Raw genomic sequence first — 16,525 nt, 5'->3', positions numbered from 1 at the left:
GGCCTATAATTTCCCGGATCTGCTCTGGAACCTTTTTTTAAAAATCGGCATTACATTGGCCACCCTCCAATCTTCCAGTACCACGCTCGATTTTAAGGATAAATTACATAATACAAGCAATAACTCCGCAAGTTCATTTTTCAGTTCTATCAGTGCTCTGGGAGGAATACCATCCGGTCCAGGAGATTTGCTACTCTTCAGTTTGTAGAACTGCCCCATTACATCCTCCAGGTTTACAGAGAATTCATTAAGTTTCTCCGACTCGTCAGCTTCGAATACCATTTCTGGCACTGGTATCCCACCCAAATCTTCCTTGGTGAAGACCGAAGCAAAGAATTCATTTAATCTCTCCGCTACAGCTTTGTCTTCCCTGATCGCCCCTTTTACTCGGTCATCTAGCAGTCCAACCGATTCTTTTGCTGGCTTCCTGCTTTAAATATACCTAAAAAATGTTTTACTATGTGTTTTGGCCTCCAACGCAATCTTTTCTTTGAAGTGCCTCTTAGCCTTCCTTATCAGCGCTTTGCATTTGACTTGACATTCCTTATGCTGTTTCTTATTATTTTCAGTCGGTTCCTTCTTCCATTTTCTGAAGGATTTTCTTTTAGCTCTAATAGCTTCCTTCACCTCACTTTTTAACCATTCCGGCTGTTGTTTGGTCTTCCGTCCTCCTTTTTTAATACGCGGACTATATTTGGCCTGGGCTTCCAGGATGGTGTTTTTGAACAGCATCCACACCTGATGTAAATTTTTGACCCTCGCAGCCGCTCCTCTAAGTTTTTTTTTTCACCGTTCTTCTCATTTTATCATAATCTCCTTTTTTAAAGTTAAACGCTAACGTATTTGATTTCCTGTGTATACTTACTTCAAATCTAATATCAAATCCAATCATATTATGATCACTGTTATCAAGCGACCCCAGCACCATTACCTCCCGCACCAGATCATGCGCTCCACTAAGGACTAGGTCTAGAATTTTTCCTTCTCTCGTCGGCTCCTGTACCAGCTGTTCCATAAAGCAGTCCTTGATTTCATCAAGGAAATTTACCTCCTTAGCGTGCCCCGATGTTTCATTTACCCAATCAGTATTGGGGTAATTGAAATCACCCATTATTATTGTGTTGCCCAATTTGTTTGCGTCCCTAATTTCCTTTAACATTTCTGCATCCGTCTGTTCATCCTGGCCAGGCGGACAATAGTACATTCCTATCACTATCCTTTTCCCCTTTACACATGGAATTTCAATCCATAGTGATTCCAAGAAGTGTTTTGTTTCCTGTAGAGTTTTCAATCTGTTTGATTCAAGGCTGTCATTAATATACAATGCTATCCCTCCACCAATTCGATCCACCCTCTCACTATGATATAATTCGTACCCCGGTATGACAGTGTCCCACTGGTTATCCTCCTTCCACCAGGTCTCAGAGATGCCTATTATATCTAATTTTTCATTTAGTGCAATATATTCTAACTCTCCCATCTTATTTCTTAGGCTCCTGGTTTTCGAATATAGACATTTCAAACTGTTTGTTGTTCCTATTTACATCATGCTCAGTACTTGACAGTATTAATTTGCAATCTTTTGTCTGTTTTTATTTTTATTTAAGGACACCTGATTTACTACAGTCTCTTTTGCAACCTCGCTATCAGGATAACCCATCTTCCCTGTTTTGGTGATATCTTTGAAAGATACCTTATCCCGAACCATGCGTTGTTGAGCAACTGTCGGCCTTCCCCCCCCCCCCCCCCCCCCGTTTCTAGTTTAAAAGCTTCTCTATCTCCTTTTTAAATGCCGATGTCAGCAGCCTGGTCCCACCCTGGTTAAGATGGAGCCCATCCTTTCGGAATAGGCTCCCCCTTCCATAGAATGTTGCCCAGTTCCTAACAAATCTAAAATCCTCCTCTCTGCACCATTGTCTCATCCACGCATTGAGAATCCGGAGCTCTGCCTGTCTCTTGGGCCCTGCGCGTAGAATGGGTAGCATTTCAGAAAATGCTACCCTAGAGGTTCTGGATTTGAGCTTTCTACCTAAGAGTCTAAATTTGGCTTCCAGAACCTCTCTCCCACATTTTCCTACCCACATGTACTAAGACAGCTGACTCCTTCCCAGCACTATCTAAAATCCTATCTAGGTGACACGTGAGGTCCGCCACCTTCGCACCAGGCAGGCAAGTTACCAGGCGATCCTCACGTCCACCAGCCACCCAGCTATCTATATGCCTAATGATCAAATCACCAACTACAATAGCTGTCCTAACCCTTCCCTCCCGGGCAGCACTTGGAGACATATCCTCGGTGCGAGAGGATAGTACATCCCCTGGTGGGCAGGTCCTGGCTACAGGAGTATTTCCTACTTCACCAGGGTGATGCTGTCCTTCTAGGAGACCTTCCTCCTCCAAGGTAGCACAGGGGCTACCAGACTGGAGGTGGAACTTCTCTACAATATCCCTGTAGGTCTCCTCTATGTACCTCTCTGTCTCCCTCAGCTCCACCAAGTCTGCTACTTTAGCCTCAAGAGAACGGACACGTTCTGTGAGAGCTAGGAGCTCTTTGCATCGGGCACACACATATGACATCTCACCAACTGGGAGATAATCATACATGTGACACTCAATGCAAAAGACTGGATAGCACCCATCTCGCTGCTGGACTGCTGACTCCATCTTAGTGTTTTTGAGTTTTTCAATAATTTAAAACTTGCTACAGTATTAAGGATATTAGCCTAATACAAAAATGTCTTTTAGTTTATATAGTATATTGTATGATTTATTTAGTGTTTCCTTCTTAGATGTTAATGAAATGTATTTAAAACTCTGTAAGAGCACTCCTTGCTTGTTACCCTAATTACAATAACTGACTATAAATGAAGAATTGTCCTTGGGGTGTGCGGGTGTTGAGGAGGGTGGGTGGGAAGACTAAACAAGATCCTGCAGTGCCTGCTAGATTCTATCTGTTAATGCTGTGGTACAAAGTTTTTAAAACTAAGGGGAAAAGACTATGGAGATTAGTTGATAAAATTTGCTTTTTTATATTTTTATTTTGCCTATCACTAACCTACAATTCCTCCTTTAACCCCCAATCTTTAAATTCCCAAAGCACAAAGCAAAATAGTGTTCACTTACCAGAGAAATGTCCTCTTCTCTCAGAACTTCTCAGAAAGAAAGTTCAGTAGGACCTTTCCTCTTTATATTGTTTTGAATCTAAGGGGCCTTTTTTAAACAGGCTCTTTGAAGCTAACTCAGCAACCTATGCAAATATTCTACTTCCCCACACCTTAGTTAGCACCTAATTGAGGTTGCTGGACTTGCTACCTCTCCAGCAGCCAAAGAACAGAAAATAACAGAGAAATGTCCTCTTCTTTCAGAACTTCTCAGAGAGATATTGAGAGATATTCCTGCTCAAGGCCCAAGGGGGCCTATCCTGAGTGTATGGGGGGGGGGGGGGGGGTTGGTGGCTGGGAGGGAGGGTCATCTCATGGGGAATGAGAGGGAGGGATGGTGATCAGAAGGGGGCTGTGTGTTTCTGGGCGTGGGAGGGAGAAAAGGGGATCAGAAGGGGGGGGGGCTATGTGCTTCTGGGGGTAGGAGGGGATCGGAAGGGGGGCTGTGTGCTTCTGGGAGAGTGGGAAGGAGGGGGGTGATCAGAGGGGGCCTCTGTTTTTCTGGGGATGGGAGGGAGGAAGGGGGATTGGAAGTGGGGCTGTGTTCTTCCAAGGTAGGTGGGAAGGAGGGAGGGGGAATGGCAAGACATTTAGCCAGGACCTGGAAGTTAACTGAGCACTGGCCAATATTCAGACCGGAGCTTGGTTAACGTTTTTCTGTCCTAACTTGGCAGCATGCAAGGTAGGTACACTGCTGATCTGCACACAAATCTTTTAGCGCACAACTCAAAAGGGGATATGGCCATTAGAGGGGCACGGGCGGCACATGGGCATTCACTAAAGATGAGCGCAGTATTACTTGCACCCAAAGTTTGGTGCGGAGATCGGCTCTAAGCGCTATTCTAGTCCTTTGCACAGACACTATAAAGAATAGGGTCATAACTCACCTATGGAAATACAAATTAGTGACAGTGCTGGTTCAGACTAATTATTTAGTTATCACCAATGAAGTAATTAAGTTACACGTGCTAGTCTATAATTTTGTGTGCACAGCACTTATAGAATTAGAGGGATAGTGTATCATTCTTCAGCTGAAAAAATAGGAGGAAGGTGCAAAGAAAAGGCTGGAAAGCCCCTCCCCCAGTTTTACATAAGAAGGTAGCGTTTTGTGAGTGTCACCAGTGCGCCTAGGGCGTTAATGACTAGCCACAGAATTAGGAGTGCAGAGAACTGGTTTAGTATCCTCTACTAGGCAAAATGATTTTGTGCTTGGAACAATATTAAAACTCCTTAACTTTCTCATTATAAGGAATGGCTTAATGAAATATCTGTAAATTGCTGCTTTTATGTTCATTCCATAGAAACAGAAAGTTTCAGAAGAGGATTGAACAGCAAATGGGCGGGTGTTCCTAGAGACATCTGCTTACTGTAAGATAATTTTAAATGCCATATACAGTTCGGTTGAAAGATGACATCACCCTATCCAAAAACCTTCCTTGTGTAGTGTGATAACCCTGCGCTTCTGATGTTTCAGGCCCACATTGCTGATAATGGGCTGTTTCCATAGCAACACAGACTCCTGCGGCTCTATATTCTAATTCTGATGAATATTTTACCCAGAGAATGCTAGTGAGCATCTCCTCTTTGGGCGTCTTTAAGCCTCTTTCCCTTGTATCGGGTTCCGATCACTGAAATGCTGCCTCTCTAATCTTTAATGTCTTAGCTCCCCTCATGGGGCGGGAAGGAAAGAGAACAGAAGCTGTGGTGAAATGATGAGGTTCAGGGTCTCATGGCTCTACCAAAGAGCATCCTCAGTGACAGTTAAAGAGTCTTGTCCTATTGGAATAGCTTGGCCAGTTTCTAAGACCTAGTTTGGCATCTGTTTGATTAGGAATGAGGGGTATGTCTTAAAGCCCCAGTGAAATATATGGGCTGTGTTTGTGTATTTCAGGAAAATTCAGACAGCTTTATTGTAACTAACAGACGATGACAGACACTTTTTAAATACAAGGCAATTGTTGTCCTAGATGGCAAACAAAGCAGTAGAGAAATGAGGGAGGCTTAGGATAAGGGTGGTTTGGAAAGAAGATTTAAAGGATAAGAGTGAAGGGGCAGAGGGGGTAAGTAGAATCAGGAATCCTCTGAAGAAATATTAGTGTATAGAAAGGGTGGTGGACGTATGCAACGGCCTCCCAGCACAGATGGTGGAGATAAGGACAGTGTTTAAACTTAATTTCATTTAGTTTGGCAATTTATAACCTGCCTTTTCAGGAACAAAACCTGAAAGCCAGGAACAACAAAAATATATTCAACATAATACAGTTTAAGCAAATAATTCAGAATTAAAACACAATTCAAGAAAATATGGAACAAGCACATAGCCACTCAGAGGAAGAGAAAGGAACTGTACAGCTCAACAGCTGGTGTGGATGTGCAGATTAGATAGGCCATATGATCAAATTCTGTGTTTCTGTTTCTCCAAGAAATGAATTTGGATTTGTTGAAGCCATGTGGGATAAGATCTGAAGGTAGAACAATTTGAAATCCTGATCAGTGATCAACGGAACTGGAGTTGCTTCATTTCTGTTATGAGCAGTTTTTTGCCTACAAGATTGGTTTTAAAATCGGGGTGCCACCTGGGCTTAGTTTGAGCTAGTCTGACAGTTAGACAGCCTGTGCTCTGCCTTACTGAAGAATGAGGTAATCATTCTGGTCATCAGGCTCACCTCTTGGAACAGTGAAATCTTTGGTATTAGTTGTCTGTGGGCCTGGGGAACTCTTAAAGGATTCCAGAGGAGGGAAGGGGGTGGAAGGGTGTTGATCTTATGCTGATGGCTGTAACAGCTTCCTTGGTTTCTGCAGAACTAATTTCAAGTCATGAATATAATTAGTACTTTTAAAAGTCCCTTTTAAACTCCCATAACCAACGAGGGAAATGCATGCATATCGTGGTGCCCGGCCCTGGAGGGGAGCTGGGAGTCTTGCACAGGCCGCGTATTGTCTGCCGCACCCAGGGATTAACGTGCCCGACCACGATGGCAAAAGGGAAAGGCCGATACAAAGCTTTTAAAACTTTTGCTTTATTTATATTTGACGCGGACCGGCTGCGCGATCAGCAGTACTACAGGCCATGATCCGCCGGGCCGGGGATTAACGGACCTGACCCACGATGCAAAAGGGGAAGGTGCGGGGCGATACATAGCTTTAAAACTTTTTTATTTATTTATATTTGGCGGAGACCGGCTGCGTCACGGGCCGTCCACGTGTCCCGCAATTGGAGATCGCAAGCCCCGGCCCCATTCCCGGATGAGGAGACCAACCCCATCGCTACCCTGACGGGAGGAATAAATTGTAAAGGCGAGTACTCACACCAATGAAAAACACCGGGCAGTGACAACCGCTCGGACGAGCGATAGCAATTTCGGGTCCGCACACGCCGCTTCTCTCTCCACGTGTTGAGGAACAGGATGCTGGCTGGTGCTCGGACGCCGAAGAGGCCGTCCGAGCTCAGCCCAGGGGTTTTAAACCCCTCTCTTTATGCCAGCCCCTCACAGCGGGGAGTACCTGCGAGGTGGGGTCCTGACCTCTCCCCCTTCGCTTGCTCCCCGCTGCTTAGGGCATGCGGGCCCATCGGTGCACGGCGCCATGTTAATGTCGGCTCCGTGCACTGGGGGGCACTTCGCCTCGCTTTAGTTTGAGCTAGTCTGAGAGTTAGACAGCCTGTGCTCTGCCTTACTGAAGAATGAGGTAATCATTCTGGTCCTCAGGCTCACCTCTTGGAACAGTGAAATCTTTGGTATTAGTTGTCTGTGGGCCTGGGGAACTCTTAAAGGACTCCAGAGGAGGGAAGGGAGTGGAAGGGTGTTGATCTTATGCTGATGGCTGTAACAGCTTCCTTGGTTTCTGCAGAACTAATTTCAAGTCATGAATATAATTAGTACTGTAGATAAACCACTTCACCCAGCTCCAGCACAAATCCTTGTTTCTAGTACATACATACTGCATAAAACCTTAAAATCTCTTGCTATAGATAGATCTTTGGAAACCATGACAACACATGGGAAGACAAGATCCTTAAAGTGACAAAGCTGCAATCTTATAGATGGAGTTTTCTGGATCATAGCCAGACTTACTGTACATGGGCATGTCTTGCATGAGTTCCTATGTGTCCGTATAAGATGTAATATATCACAAACCAAGCATGATACCACCACATGCTGACACAGAGTAGGCCAAGAGATTTGTCGCCTTCCTCAAGGTGGCATTAAAGTAGCATAAATCTCTTTGAACTTTACTTGCTGGCAGTGTCTTAAGGCAGCCCTATTTCAGTACTTATGTTGTACAGGACTGTTTTTAGGAGTCTGATGTAGGAATGAAATGCAGGGCATTCCGTAGGCCACAGGCTCACTGACAATCTGCCATTACCCCATGCCATGTTCTCTGCTGCAGGTACTCACACTGAGAAGACTAATTGATGATTCTCCTCTCCCTTTTAATGGCTTGATCAAAATCCTAGGTGTCACTTTCGATGCCCACCTCACCTTAAAGCCCCAAATCCTAAGAACATCCCGTTTCCAATAGTGGCCAATCCAGGTCACAAGTACTTGGTAAGATCCCAAAACAGTAGAACAGATTTATTTATTTATTTATTTGTAGCATTTGTATCCCACATTTTCCCACCAATTTGCAGGCACAATGTAATGCTGCTTATCCTAGAAATAAGTAGTGGATTTTCCCAAGTCCATCTTATTAATGGCTTATGGACTTTTCTTTTAGGAAATTATCCAAACTTTTTTTATATCCTGCTAAGCTAACTGCTTTTATCACATTCTCTGGGAACGAATTCCAGAGTTTATTTTTTCCAGCTTGTTTTAAGATTTACTACTTAGTAACTTCATTGCATGCCCCCTAGTACTAGTATTTTTGCAAAAAGTAAACATGTGATTCATGTCTATCCATTCCACTCCACTCAGTATTTTATAGACCTCTATCGTGTCTCCACTCGGCCATCTCTTCTCCAAGCTGAAGCCACTTTAGCCTTTCCTCATAGGGAAGTCATCCCATCCCCTTTATCATTTTCTTCGCTCTTCTCTGTACCTTTTCTAATTCCGCTATCTTTTTTGAGATGTGGTCACACCATGGAGTGATACATTCATGCCATCTTTTAACCCCTCCAGTTCCCCCTCCATTACCCATCTTAAATCTCCAGCCCTATCACTCACTCTCTGCTCATAACCCTGACCAATCACGAAGTCCATGTTGTTTCCCTCATCAAACATCACCTTTCTGTTCTTTCACGTTTCCACTGTCCCGCCTTTCATCTCTGAGTGTGCATCCTAATCCTGGCATTTCCACTTTCACATGTTCCTATTAAATCCTCCAGTCCATAGCTGTCGCTATGGGGTGGCAAGTGCCACCCAAAAAAAATGGCTTGCCACTCAAGTTTGTGCTGATCCCCTTTCCCTCATGCTGCTGTGTCTCTGAATTCAGGCCCCTGGCAACAAGAAGTACCAGGCCTGCCACCGTGACCAGCACTAACTTCTGCAACGAGGAGCCTTCCAGCCTATCTGCTCATGGAGGTCCTGTTGGTACTGCCCCTCTGATGCATGTGTGTCAGAGAGGGCGGGACAAAAATTACCTTCATGAATGCATGGGCTGGAAGGCTTCTGTTGAAGAAGTTAGCACTGGTCATGGTGGCGAGCAGTGCAGATGGTGGCAGAGGAAGGGAGGGAGGTTTAAGGAGAAATGCAGGACATGGGGGAGAAGGGAGGGAGAGAGAGAGAGTGAGAGGAAGCAGGCAATATTGGACCAAGGGAGGTGGGGAGATAGAGAGGGTGATGCTGGCTGGATGGATGGGTGGGAGGGAAGGAAGAGAGTAGGGGAGGTTGAGAGAGGGGACATACTGGACATGGATGGAGGGGAAGGTAAAAGAGAAAATGCACATGGATGAAGGGGAGGGAAAGGGAAGAAATGCACATGGATGGAGAGGTAGAGGAAGGAGATGCATATGGATGGAAGGCAAGAGAGAGAGAGGACATGCATATGGATGGACAGGAGGGGAAGGGAAGAGATGGGAAAAGCTGAACATGGATGGAGAAAATAGGCAAAAGCCGGATCTTCCAGATCTGCTGGATCCTTTCTATATCTCCTCCAATCAAGTTTGCAGAGGATCCAGCTTTTATTTGTACACAGTCCTGGAACCTCTGCAGCCTCGAACATGGGACTCCAACTTGCACTGCTTTGCCCAAGGTTCACTGCTGCCTCCATCTGCCCTTGATATGTCTTTACCTTTGTGATTTTTTTTTTCCTGAATATTAAAGTTGGATTCAGAGGAGACCCCAGAACCAACTTTAATGTTAAAAGATTAACCCTGAATCTCCTGGGCAAGGTAAGCCCTGCCAAAGCAGAGCAGGGCAAGGTGGAGAAACAGCCACAGTAGCCACTGGAACCGGGACAGAGTGAGGCAGCAGAGAATCCAGGACAGCCACAAGATCCAGCCGAGGCAGCACAGGATCCAGAACAGAACAGGGTAAGTTGGACCCCCATGTCCAAGGCAGCGGAGGATCTGGGGCAACAACTGGATTTTCCGCAGACCCCACCGTAGAAGGTATAGCGCAGATCTGGAGGATATGACTTTTAACCAGTCCTGATGGATGGAGATACACATGGATGGAGGGAAACGGAAGGAAAGAGAGAGGGAGGATATGCCGCACATGAATGGATGAGAGGGGAAGGAAAAAGAGGGTGGATGTGCTGCACATGAATGGAGTGAAGGGAACAGATGGAAAATTAGAATTGAGAAACAAACAGAAAAATGGAAGAAAGCTGAATGTGAAAGATAAGTGCCAATAAAGATGGAAGAAGAGCTAAAACCCTAGCTTGCCTATAGCATGGCTTAGTAAACAGAGCCCTTTATTTTCATTGTAGTGTTTGGAATTTGTCCAAGTTGAGAATTTACATCTGTTGTCTTTATTTTGCACTGTACAGGAGAAAATTGTGCTACATGCAGAATCTGGATGCTGGGGATCTCGGGTTAAATTTTGACTGTATTTGAAGAGGGGCTAGATCTGCTCTGCCTGTGTGACTGCAATGCCGAGTGTCTGAGTAGGGATCTGTAGTAATTCAACTTGTTCAGTTTCCCAGTTGGTGTACGTTCTAGGGCTCATTGGAATATTTAAGGTTTCTTTTACAGAGCCGCACTGGAACCCCATTCAATTCCTATGGGCTTCCCTCTCATTTGCCACGCGGGAATCGCTAGTGCAGCTTCTTTAAAAAAAAAAAAAAAAAAAAAAAAGCCCTTACTGTGCTATGTTTTCCTAGGTATATTCTTGTGTGAATTTTGGAAGCTGGTGCTGTTATGAAATAGTAGATTTGTTCTGTAAGTCTCATATGGCTTTTGTAGGGCTTAAAAAAATTATTTTACAAGGTATCTGGTGCTGGAGAGGATTTATGTTACTGTTATTGAGATGACACCAAAATCCGACATTTAGGCCCCTGTATACAAAGCCACGCGATCGGCAGCCGGTACTGTAATGCCAACACAGCCCATTCACAACAATGAGGCAAACTTGAAGATAGTCAAATTAAGTCCTAGTAATAGCAATAATGTGATACAGTGTCAGAAATATACATATTAAACCAGCACAATAGAAAATATGTATAACAGAAATAAAATAAAAGCCAGTAGAATACAAATGATACATCATAATGGGCAGCATGGTACAATGACATCACAATACATGTGTGTAAACTATTTGTGCATGCATAGATGAAAGAGAATGCAAATGACCACCATTATCAGAAAAATAAATCATCCCTACAGTACTTCACTGTTAGACCAACCAAACCCTCACATTTTATTTTGTGCGAGATCCTGTAGGAGTTTTCCATCAAGACTGCACTATTAAGTACTATGTGGGTTGAACTGTGAAAGGTAGTTGAGCCCAATCTTAAGGACCCCATTCTTTGAATCAAGAGAACATTTGTGGAGTTTGCACCAGAGCTGGGAATGCAAGCGTGGGAGCAGAAAATCATTTTTGTAAAAGAAGTCTTTTCTGACTCATCTGATTATTCACATCTGCTTCACTCACTCACTAGGTCAATTTCTTAGGAATGATTGGCAAGCAATAAGCATCACGGTTTCTAGCTCATGAAAAGTGCATATACTGACAGTTTGACAGATCTTTATTGACAACCTAACTTTTTACAGACATGAGTTTCACATGACGTGACAGCCAGCAAACTATCAAAAGAAATCACAAGTCTACTTAGTCTCACCCTCAGATCTCTTCCTGATATTCCATGCTTTGTTCCCAGTGTGGTTGTTACAAATCTGATGCCCCTCAAAAACAACTGTTCATTAAACTCCGTGGGAAATCTTTCTTTCACTGTGTGCACATTATAGAAACTTGATGATGTGAATGAACACTAGGATGATATTTTTACAGATATGTAGGGGGTAATTTTATAAAGGTTTTTCTGTGCAAAAGGCTTTATTACAAGCAGAAAAGGCCATTTATAAAATTGCTCCATAGTCGTATTATGGTCATAGTATGGAAACCCTCCTGACCTCATTTTGCAATTCCCATCAGAACATTTCTAGACCAACACTCCTCAGCTACAGTTATTTCCTTAGCTCTTTCCTCTGCTTTTGACTTAGTTGGCCGCTGGACTTAGGTGGAAAGTTATCAACATGAGCTACTCTTCCTCAGGAGTTATGTTTCAATAAGTCTTCCAAAACGTTGTCCCAGCCACATAGAGTCATTTAGCAGCTTTCCCTGAGGCAGAGTGGGATCACTAGAAACATGTAGATTTATGCCACCTTTTGGGCATTTTTCTCTTTTGAAAATGAGCTCCTAAATATCCAATCTTGTTTGTTTAAATGATGACACGTCTAAAATCAGCTTATCTGTAGAATGTAAATTGCGAGAGGGTCATTAAATTCTTAATGAAGATGCCAGTGCAAGGGGTCCTTCATTATTCAATGCTTTAAAGATCAAAGTCAAAACCTTGAACTTGATTCTCCAATCAATTGGCAACCAAATAAAATAAATCAATATGTGTGCACCACGTATAGGCAGTGGCGTACCAAGGGGAGGAGCGGTGGGGGCGGTCTGCCCCGGGTGCATGCCGTTGGGGAGGTGCCGCGTGCCTGTTCGCTCCGAGTCTGCTCGTTCCCTCCCTGCTGCTCCCTCTGCGCGGATCCGACAGGCGCGCAGCACCCCCCCCAGCAGGTACAAATGCACCCGGGGGGGGGGGGGGTCGCACTTTACCCGGGGGGGGGGTGTAATTTCGCCGGGGGGGGGGGGGGCGCATCAGCGATCCACCCCGGGTGTCAGCCAGCCTAGAAACACCACTGCGTATAGGTATTTCTCAAGGTGTGGAGGGGCATTTTCGATAAAACTTCTAAGTCTGATTTTGGACATTTTGCTAAAAATGGCCAAAAATCAAGTTGCAAAGTCATTTTTGAACCCGAAAAACATCTATAGCATCACCTTTTTTTGATGTTGTTTTGGGAGAGAGGGTCTCTTTAAAAAAAAAAAAAAAAAAAAAGCTATGCAGGTGGCACCCGCATAGATAAAAAGAGACAACTGAGGGAAGAATATGATTGAGTGGTATGGAGTGGGTAGAAGTACAAAGACCAGGGGACACTCAATGAAATTGCATGGAAATACTTTTAAAACAAATAGGAGGAAACATTTTTTCACTCAAAGAACAGTTAAGCTCTGGAACTCATTGCCGGAGGATGTGGTAACATTGATTAGCGTATCTGGGTTTAAAAAAAGGTTTGGACAGGTTCCTGGAGGAAAAGTTCATAGTCTGCTATTGAGATGGTCATGGGGGAAGCCTCTGCTTGCCCTGGGATTGGTAGCATGGAATTTTGCTACTAATTGGGTTTCTGCCAGATACTTGTGACCTGGATTAACCACTGCTGGAAGCAGGATTCTGGGCTAGATGGACCATTGGTCTGACCCAGTATGGCTATTCTTATCCTCCTATGAACTTTAGTAAAATGGCCCCTTAGTAACATGAGTCTGTTCCAATTTTGTTCTGTTGCATGCGTGGGTATGCACTTCAGTTTATCATACAGTACAATGGGGCATAAGCAGAACCATCTCAGTCAATTATGACTTGAAGCCATCTATAATCCTATCATGGTTCCCCTCTATTCTTGATTTCAGCATGTTATTTTGGAAGCAAACATACAACCGCTTAATTAGTTGACCCTGCAGATACATCATGCCAGGTCCGGCTGAAGGCATGAGCCAGGTGAGGCACTGACTCAAGGTGCCAAAACTCAAGGGCACTAAAAGCCTACCTCTACCGTCACAGCAGTGAGAGTGTGGTTTTGCTCTCACCACTGTGCTCTCTTCTCAGCTCAACCATTAGCAGCACTGCAGGTTTAAACCGGAGAACAAGTACTTCCTATCTCACATTTAAACCTTGGTTAGTGCCGATAGCTGATCATGGAGGAGAGCCAGCGGTGATAGTTCTCACCAAGGTAAAAGAGCAGGCTAGAGTTGATGCCAACAGGGAGGGGGGGGGGGCAGAGGGCAGGCAGTGATGCAGATGGGGGGGGGGGGGGACAACAATGTAGCCGGGGGGAGGGGAGGGGGGGAGAGTGCCATAGCAAAAGTTGGTTCAAGGTGGCACAACCTCTTGAGCCAGCAGTGCATCAGGCACTAACCTTTGTTGCTGCTTGTCAAACTGTAATATTTCTTGCAGAAATAGTGAGGGATGCATGGAAGAACCTACCGGTGGAGATGGTTGAGAATAAAGGACAATAACTGAATTCAGGAAAGGATGGAACAGCATAGGGGATCTCTGAGGGGGAGGAAGGGATTTTGACGCTGAGCAGCTGGTATGGAGGGCAAAATGGATAGGCTATAGGGTCATTTTCTGCCATAATGTTCTAGGTTTCTTTGAACTCTCTTTATGTGCTCTGTCCTTGAATCTTAAAACTTCACCAAAGTCCAGTATCAGGAAGCAATGATTTCCTGTGGCTAGAGCCTGCAGCCATAGGTATAGTTCAGGAGTAGTAGGGGGAAGACACTCTGGGTCCTGTTGCTGAACTGGTCATCTTTCTGCCAATAGGGCCTCCCTACCCATTATCAGCCACCAAGCTTAGCTCCTGGCATAGATCAAGATTGCCTGCTATGATCTCTCTCCCTCAGCGCACAAAGCATTTTTGTTCAGTAGAATGACAGGATGAAGAGAGATCAAGTAACAAACTCGACAGAAAAAGTTGTGTGTGCTTGTAAAATGCATATTTTCTTTTAAATTATTTTTCATTAAACTGGTGGGAGCAAATCCTTCTGTGCCACAGGCAATGACCTAGTGTCCAGACACAGAAAGAGTACAATTAAACTCACAGCCACTGGCTGCATATGTGCTACTAGGTGCATAGAAACAGAATTAAACCCGCTCTCCTCCCCACTACATTCATAAAGGACTTCCCTTCCCCCTCTCTCTCTGCCCTTCTTAGGGCTCTGCATTGTTTCCAGTCAGCTTCAAGACCACAAGCGGTTCACAGTTGAGTGCTCTGGTAGTTTTCCCTGCAGGCATGACTACTACAAGGAGGATGAGAAGAAATGCAGTAGTAGAGCCATAGGAAACTCCCCCCCTCCCCCCCAATTCAGGTGACAGAGAAAACCCTTGAAATGACAAAGAGAGCCCTTGGGTTGATAGCTGGTGTCAACAGCAATATCTGGAAAATTAAAATATAAGAATACAGAGGCATAAACAGCAGGACAAGAGCTTTAAACTGTTTCCCTTGTGGTCTGCACCTGTGGGAGCCATTCTATGACATTTTTCCAGTTAAAGAGATGTGTTGATTTGTAGAAAACCACAGATTTTATTTTTGCAGCATTGATCGTATCAAGATCAGAGTGAGGAAAGAGGAAGTGTGAGAAAGGGAGCCCTAATGCCTGCTGCAAACATGACCAACACACTTCAGCTTCCGGTATTGCGGCTTCCTGAGCCAGTGGAGTATGGAGGAGTGTGGTCCAGCTCCTCAACACCAACATTACGTAGGAGACGGTTTAAGATGAAAAGGATGAAGAAGGTCCATAGTGAGAAGGAGTCAAGCTTGGAGGCCCATCTGTACCAGGGGGCCTCCTCTCTCGAATCCACCAAGGAGTTCCTGCAGCTGCCTTCCATTGAGATCACACCATCAAGTGATGAGGAAATGCTGTGGTCCAACTGCTCTACCCCTAGCATTTCCCCACGGCGCAAACGCTTCCTCCTGAAGAAATGGATCCGTGTTAGAGAGAAGAAGGAATTAAGTGAGAGCAGGTAAGTTCTGCCAGCTGACAATTTCATTTCTCTCCCTTTTCTTTTGTCAATTCTAATCATACCTGTCCACTATTACTTATTTCTCCTCTGGTCTCTCTTCTCTGTCACATCTAAGCTCCACGATACATTTTCTCAGCCGTGTCTGTCTTCCTCCATCTCTCTACTTTGTCATTCTCTGTCTTTTCTGTCTCTCCCCTTTGTCCTTTACTTTCCATCTATCTACTCCCCTCCTCATTCTCCCTTTTCTCATCTGTGCTCTCCTCCTTCTGATTTTTCTCTCCCATCATGTTGTTTTCTTCCTCACTTCTTTCTTTGTTTCTTCCCTTCTATTCCTGCTTCTCCATTCTCTCAGTTACTTTCTGTTCTTATCCCAGGCTTTATTTCCTATCTCTATCTCAACCCAACTTTTCCCCTTAGTGCAACTATTCTCATTCCCCACCCTTCTCTAATCTTCCTTATTGGATATTTTCTCTGTTCCTCGCTCCTCCTTCCCATCACTCCTCCAGCATCTGTGCTATATGTGGAGCCATACATTCATATATTTTTGAGTTCATAATCTGCATTCTGTTATCCAGGCCCTTGTAATGTATACTGAGACATCATAATACATATGGAAAGGCACACATTTGGGATAATTCTGTAAAGTAGGTGCTAACATTTACATTCCAATTTCACAAGATCATGTGTAAAATAAAGGAATAAACATGTGTGTGCACACGTGCATGTAAATACCAAAATTTTGCCTACTCACTATTCTGTAAATACATGCATATCGTACATAGCATGTATTTGACAGATGGGCATACACATAGCTGGGTGGAATGTGGGCTGGACTAACATGCCTACATCTCTGGCATTTTGGCACAAACACTTACACCAGCTCTATGGCTGGCAAAAGTGCTTGCACCTAACTGCAGGGGAAAAAAAGGAGAAGCAATCCCCAAACAACAGTCACAACACAGAAATAAAAACAAAAGAAGGGGGGTAGACCAATGAAGTTCCAAAGCAGTGGTTTATTAAAAGCAGTCAAAAAAGGATTCAAAGCAGTCTGTGTTTCGGTGCACAATGCGCCTGCCTCAGGAGTCAATTGTAATAACTCAGCCAACAACGGTAAAGTACGTACTCTTGCT

The 16,525-nt window shown here is 44.4% G+C and overlaps 1 protein-coding gene across 4 annotated transcripts in view; it reads left to right on the top strand.

Moving 5' to 3' along the window:
• Positions 1–16,525, top strand: part of GRAMD1B (GRAM domain containing 1B) — a 348,426-nt gene that overhangs the window by 46,816 nt on the left and 285,085 nt on the right. For 3 of the 4 annotated variants that reach the window (XM_030221469.1, XM_030221473.1, XM_030221474.1), the window contains exon 2: positions 14,968–15,395. The exons of the other annotated variant lie outside the window; for it this stretch is intronic. In XM_030221469.1, the coding sequence (XP_030077329.1) occupies positions 15,025–15,395 (371 nt within the window). In that variant the 5' untranslated portion in view covers positions 14,968–15,024. The remainder of the gene's footprint in view (positions 1–14,967; positions 15,396–16,525) is intronic. 4 annotated transcript variants of the gene reach the window in all.

This window comes from Microcaecilia unicolor, chromosome 12 (assembly GCF_901765095.1).
Source record: "Microcaecilia unicolor chromosome 12, aMicUni1.1, whole genome shotgun sequence".
Lineage (NCBI taxonomy): Eukaryota > Metazoa > Chordata > Amphibia > Gymnophiona > Siphonopidae > Microcaecilia > Microcaecilia unicolor.
Note: the sequence above shows the minus strand (reverse complement) of the source record. Positions and strands in the feature narration are given on the sequence as shown.